We start from the raw sequence: 6153 nt of genomic DNA, 5'->3' as shown, positions 1-6153 counted from the left end.
TTTACTTTCATATGGTAATTTATTTCACATTTATACATATCTGAGAGTACAGCTACTAACATAAACAGGATACTATTTAAAGTCTGGAAATGTATATCTTATAAATTATTTAATAAAAAACAAGATATCGTGACAAAAATTACATACTTATTCATTTGTTGCTGGCTCAAAAGTATAATAAACCTTTCCTTCTTTGTAAAGCTGTGGTGGTGTGACTGCCAAGAACATCCTTATTTGTTCACCGCCGTAAAATAGTATTGCAAGACCACCTAGGCATCCAATCGTTTGCAGCCAAAGGTGCCATACTGGTTTTAAAAATGTTCTTCCTGCATCCCACCTATCATCTCTTATGAGGTCAAAATCTTCGTGTATCTGTAAGAATTAAATCTTTTAGTTCTCTGATGGGACATTCAGTATTAGATAAGCATAGTAACAAGGAATATTGGGGTTGAATAAAAAAGTATGTATGCGTCAAACTGTTAATATGTCGAAAGATATATAGAGGGTGCTTTATTTTAATCTATAGTTATGGATAACTTTGACCTTTAAACTGTTTTTCATGGTTAAGGTGACTTGTCAAAATTCTGATTTCTCTCAAATTATATTAATGAGATTTTTTAACCTTCCATATGCAGTTTGAATATTTTTTAAAAACAATTATTTACAGGTGTTTGCAAATTAGAATTTCAGCAAACAATAATAATATTATCTTTTTTGCCAACTAAACCTTACTAAGAAATCTTGAAGCCAAGATTTTTTTAGGAAAATTTCATTATATTTGTTAAGTGGTGCCTTTTATTCTTTAGAGGGAATACTTGACAAGCAATTTTACTTTTCTTTGACTGATGATTCTGAATAATATTCTTGTTGCGTTAAATTACTCTTTTAAGTATTTGAGTATGGATTATCATTGACGCAACTATATCTAGGTGTGCAGTTTTGTATTTTAGGGTCTGACTTTATTATGTTTAGATTTTAATTTCTAGCCATTAGAATTAGATTTTGATTTGATTACTAAATAGAGAAAAATGTAAAAGCTGTGTGTCAAAAAATATCATTGCTTGTTATACAAATATATTGAGGTCTTGATGAAAAATAGGATTCTATTAGATAGGAACATTTGCCTCTGATGATCGTTGTTAGTCAAAAACCTTGAGAGATTGAGGAACAATTAAGGAACTGTGCAACATATCAACAAGAGTAAAAAATAATGCTGGGAAATGTTTATCATTTGTTATTTGAATTTCGTTTTCTTCCATTTTATCATTAACTTTAAGAGATAACATATCTGACTGACTTTGGTTTGTCAAAGGTAATAATTTATTATTAATGATATTCCAAGCTTTTTTCTCTTTATTTTCAGAATAACAAGTTATGTTTTTATTTCTTCGCCTTCGCTTCGACGATCATATCCTAAATCTTGCATCAAAATTATCCTCTGGATGCTTTGCAGTAAGAATGGCGGGGCATGAGCTGGGAGGGGTAGTTGCACGTTCAGTGCACTTTTCTCTTATTGAGTCCCATCTTCGTTATGGCTTGCCTTTTTGGGGTTTAAGCAATAAGGGATTATTGAACATAATTTTTGTGATTTAAAAAAAGGCAGTTAGATACCTATGTTCCGCTGGGTTAAGAGATTCTTGTAAACCTCTCTTTATATCTCAAAAAATCCTAACTCTTTTTTCTCTTTTTATGACTCGTCAGGTTAACGATTTTCCCTTACCAATCCCTACATCCTCCCTCACCAAGAACTTACTTATATACCTTAGCAAAAAAATTTACAACCACGTTCCTCTATGTATCAGACAAATTTTAGAAGTTAAGAAATTCAAAAAAAAATTAAAATCACTTTTATTATCCAGGGCATATTATAGCCTTGACGATTTATTTTAATGATACCTTTTGACCTGTGCTCTGACATCATTTTAGTGTTTTAGTTTTGTTTCCTATTAAATATTTTAATTTACTTCCTCTAAATTCTGTTTTATTGACAGCTTTACTTATTTTTTAATCAAATTTATCAAAAATATGCTTTTTTTTAATTTTTTCAATCTGTTTTGTTATAATTAATTTTGGTAATGTGTGTAAATTTTATGGTAAAATGTTTTAGATGTTATGTTTGTTTGAAATTTGAAATTTAAAGTGAATTTGGAATTTTTTAGTTTTTAGGATGCTTGTACACAAGATTTTGTTTTGTCTTAAGTAATATAGCACATTTTCTTTCTCTCTGTCTTTCTTCTCCTAGTGTGGTAATGTAATAACAAAACTTACAGTAAGCTGTTCGTTCTACCTTGTAATGTTTATAAACCTATTGTTAAGAAATTTTATTGTACTTCAAATAATATTAAAGTACAAGAAATTTTTTGACCGCACGAAAACTCCTTCTTCTTGCGAAAAGAGCCAAACGGTTTTCCGAGTATCTTCTTCCCGGCTTGAAAAATAATATTTTGTACGAATTTGGTTATTTTTTTTAGTTTGGTTTTCGATTACTATTCGTTACATAAGTTTAAGTCCGTGGCCGTCATGGATTGTAACGATATTTTATATCAGCAGAATTTACTTTTTTATGTGTTTTAATATCGTGATAAAATGTTAATTGAACCAGTGATGTACAGTCTGTGTTTTTAACGAAATAAAAATCCGATTAAGATAAATTTGAACCGCTTTTATTTCAAACACCTATGGAGAGTTTATTTTTTTATACCAGACATACAAGATCTTTAATGTACTCTAAATATTGTTTAATTTCAGTTAAGAAAAAACGAAAAAAATCCCATGAGATTTAATCCTAAAAGAGAGAGGAAAAGATAAAGTAGAAAATAAAAGTATTGATGTAGTCACCAACTACTATTTGGACGTATTATATCTCAGATTACTCTTTGCTTGAATTTCCTCTATAACTGTATTTCTTATTTTAAAAGGAAGGGTTGGTTAATATTTTGGTTAACTGGTCTGCTGGACTGACAATGCCGTGATAATAAAATATTGATAGTATTACTTGACTGAAGTTAAAAAGCCTTTGATACTCAAATAAGACTTTTTTTTTTTAAATTAATAAAATAATTATCAATCTGTTTTCCCTTATTGTAAGCACAAAAGGTAAGTAACATAAACATCTGAATAACTATCCAAGCAGCACAAATGTGCTTGAAATTATCATATAGCATGTTATATAACAAAAAACTTTATTGTTGTTAAACTTGCTCATAAATCGTGTATTGGAAGCTCAAAAAGGGCCCAAATAATTTTATTTCATTAAACTCTTCAATAGTTTTATATAAGATTATAAAATCGATTCAAGTCCGTAATAAAGCATTTACAAAAATGTTTTATTAATGCTATATTATTGTTTTAACATATACGACAATGTTATATTATAAGACTATATTAATACAATTATAAAAGATAAATATTTCAATCCACACAATTTGTATTCGGCTTTTTCTTCAAGATTCTTTTATCACACACATAATAAAATTACCAAAGTTTATAAGCTCCATACGTTTTGTAAAAAGAAAATATAAATGGCGAAATTGAAACCAACACCATGCCTATCATGGCGGCTTAGCTGATAAAACCTGTAATGATTATGATATAGGAAAACATTATTTTAGGGTTCTATTATTATTTGGGCAAATAATTTCTTGCACAATGAATTTTATTCACTTTGTAGGTGCATATTCATATCTCATTTTTGATGCCCCTTTGAAATATTAAAGATTTTGGATAAGTAAAAAGAATTTCCAAAAGTTAACATTAAAAAAATTCCAATTTTTTTCACTCAATTTTGCTCTCATTTATATTATATACATAAATAAATTAGATATCAAACTAAATTGTAATTCATAGTGTGTTTTTCTTAAAATTGCATATGCATTTAATTTCATTTGGAAAAGCCAACATGTTCCAATTCAACAAATAAATATGTTTCAGTTTGATAAATGACCTCTAATGAAGACGGCAATCTAATAACCTCAGTAATATTTGAATCCAAAAGAATGATTTTCAATGAAATGGTTTTTAAATATTCTTTTTTACTTTCCTCTTAAAATTCCCAATTTTTAATGTTTTTCCAAGAAGAAATTCTAGATATTTTGAAAAAAAAAACTTTATAAATAAATTATAATTTTCGATCATCAATCACAAGAAAAAACAAAATAGATTCTATTCTAACAGATATACTAAATTAATCTAAGTCTTTAAAAAGTTATATAATGTTCTTCAACAACAATTTTGTAGACAAAAATGCATAATTATTTTATAAAACTTTTATAAATACTAAACAAATAACATTTTAGAGTTATTTACGTAACAAGTGTGTAAAATGATCTTTTTTTGATGAAAGTGAAATTTGTTGCATGAGCCGTAGGTGACTTTACAGTAAAAAAAATGTCAAAACATTTGTTGACACCCTGGGAAGTGGGTAAAGTGAGCACTTTACTAATAAGGTTATTTATAAGACAGAATTATTTTATTTAAAGCTATTAGTAGCTGTTTAAGTAATAGTTTATTGTTCAATACATTCTTAATATAACTAATATAAAATAATTTGTTTCATAGTTCTTTGTGTGCTGCTTGAGTAACTTATATACAAGAAAATTAAACAATTGGAAAACTAAAAAATTCAAATATTTTTAAGGACCACATGTGTACTATGTTCACAAATTGGTACTGTTGTAGGTGATAGTCTAATAAAAAAAATTTATAATATTTGTCAATATTTTCTAATCATCAAAAATTACTTAAGTACCTATCAATTAGTAAGGTTGAAAGGACTAGGTATGCATGGAATCACTATAGAATTACATTTTTCTACAAATACTTGCCATAAAATGAACAAAACATTCAAAATTATTTGGAAGATTGTTTTCATTCAACTGTCATGGACTGTATGACTTTTTCTTTATTCAATACATTAAAGTGTTTTCATGGTTTGACCTATGAAACTACTGGTCTGTATAGACATCAAGAATGTATACTAGTACTACTATTATTTCTTACCAAAGGCAACAGGATTAAGTTATATAATCTGCTTATCAAATTCAATATTTACTGGATGTAATCAGTCTAGTTTAAGTTGTTTAAACCTTCTAATTGGCGAAAATGTTTACTATTTACCTAAAGCTTCCAGATCTATGCTTAATATCATTACTACTTTCTACAAAAAGTTTTTATAAGTCCAGATACACTTACAGGTTCCTCAAAATTTCTCTTTAGTTCAGGATTATCCCATGGATAAAAAGGATCCCTAAGATCTACCCCCTCCAGTGGCAACAAAGGATAGTCTCCATTTCCAGTACCATCATCTGGATATGGTTTATATTCTTTAATGTGAACATTATATTTCCTTGCTGCTGCTATACGCTCCTCCTCTGTTTTTGGATAATCTCCAGGTCTGAAATCCTTGTTCCAATCTAAAATTTATTATATGTAACCTTAAAAGTTTAAAAAAAGAGCTTTTCTAGTAAATTACATAATATTTTGAATGTACAGGCTTGGATACTTACGTCCTGCAGATCTCACGGAGCTAAGTACTGGACTGGAACTTTTTAAAATAAAGCCTAGTTTCACCGATTTAACCAGGGAATTCATGGTAGGGTTTCTATTATATCACCTCTATTTTATTTCGGGATTTCTTTGCAGTTAAAGTATATCCAAACCAAGACTACAATGACAGTATTCCAGAGAAAGCACATAATATTTTGATATTTACTTTACTGTCAAAATTATAAAGCTGGCTTTTCATGACATTTGATGCCGTTTCGCCATGCGTTAAGCTTCATTCTGAGTAGGGCGAATTTCGCGGATTTTTGATAGGCAATTTTTATCTCGCACATTCGCATATTTTACCCGTACACATAAAAGCGAAATTCGTCTACGAGAAAAAGCGAAAAGCTAAAACGTATTCAACTATTTTGCGAATTTCGTCTGTCAGCTGTCATTAATTGTCAGTTTTTTCTTTGTTATGTTATGATTTGCTTATTTTACCCTAAATAGAAAACAATAAACGCTTGATTTTTATTCAGATTTTAACTATTTGTTTTGTGGTGTGCTCTGTGCAAAAACTAACGTAAATAACAAAGTACAGGAACAATAATCAATAATGGAATACGAAGACGGTGATAGATGGTGATACCCAAGTAACATAAAGTACAT

The 6153-nt window shown here is 28.7% G+C and overlaps 1 protein-coding gene across 1 annotated transcript; it reads right to left on the bottom strand.

Moving 5' to 3' along the window:
* On the bottom strand, window positions 1–5695 carry LOC126736699 (NADH dehydrogenase [ubiquinone] 1 beta subcomplex subunit 8, mitochondrial). Its single transcript, XM_050441196.1, has 3 exons — window positions 5505–5695; window positions 5191–5411; window positions 1–372 (listed from the first exon to the last, which is right to left on the bottom strand). Exons 1-3 carry the CDS (start codon window positions 5587–5589, stop codon window positions 148–150), a joined length of 531 nt encoding a protein of 176 aa, XP_050297153.1. The 5' UTR covers window positions 5590–5695; the 3' UTR covers window positions 1–147.
* Window positions 5696–6153: the final 458 nt, after the last annotated feature.

The sequence above is a fragment of the Anthonomus grandis genome, chromosome 5, assembly GCF_022605725.1.
Source record: "Anthonomus grandis grandis chromosome 5, icAntGran1.3, whole genome shotgun sequence".
NCBI classification, from domain to species: domain Eukaryota; kingdom Metazoa; phylum Arthropoda; class Insecta; order Coleoptera; family Curculionidae; genus Anthonomus; species Anthonomus grandis.
This window is presented reverse-complemented; position numbering and strand designations above follow the sequence as displayed.

What these genes read in the sequence shown, in the direction of transcription:
- LOC126736699 (XM_050441196.1), bottom strand. Translation starts at nt 5,589, where the DNA reads ATGAATTCCCTGGTTAAATCGGTGAAACTAGGCTTTATTTTAAAAAGT. An exon ending in CTCCGTGAGATCTGCAGGAC is followed by an intron (nt 5,412 to 5,504) that starts GTAAGTATCCAA and finishes AATAAATTTTAG; the next exon opens with ATTGGAACAAGGATTTCAGA. An exon ending in AGAGAAATTTTGAGGAACCT is followed by an intron (nt 373 to 5,190) that starts GTAAGTGTATCT and finishes TAATTCTTACAG; the next exon opens with ATACACGAAGATTTTGACCT.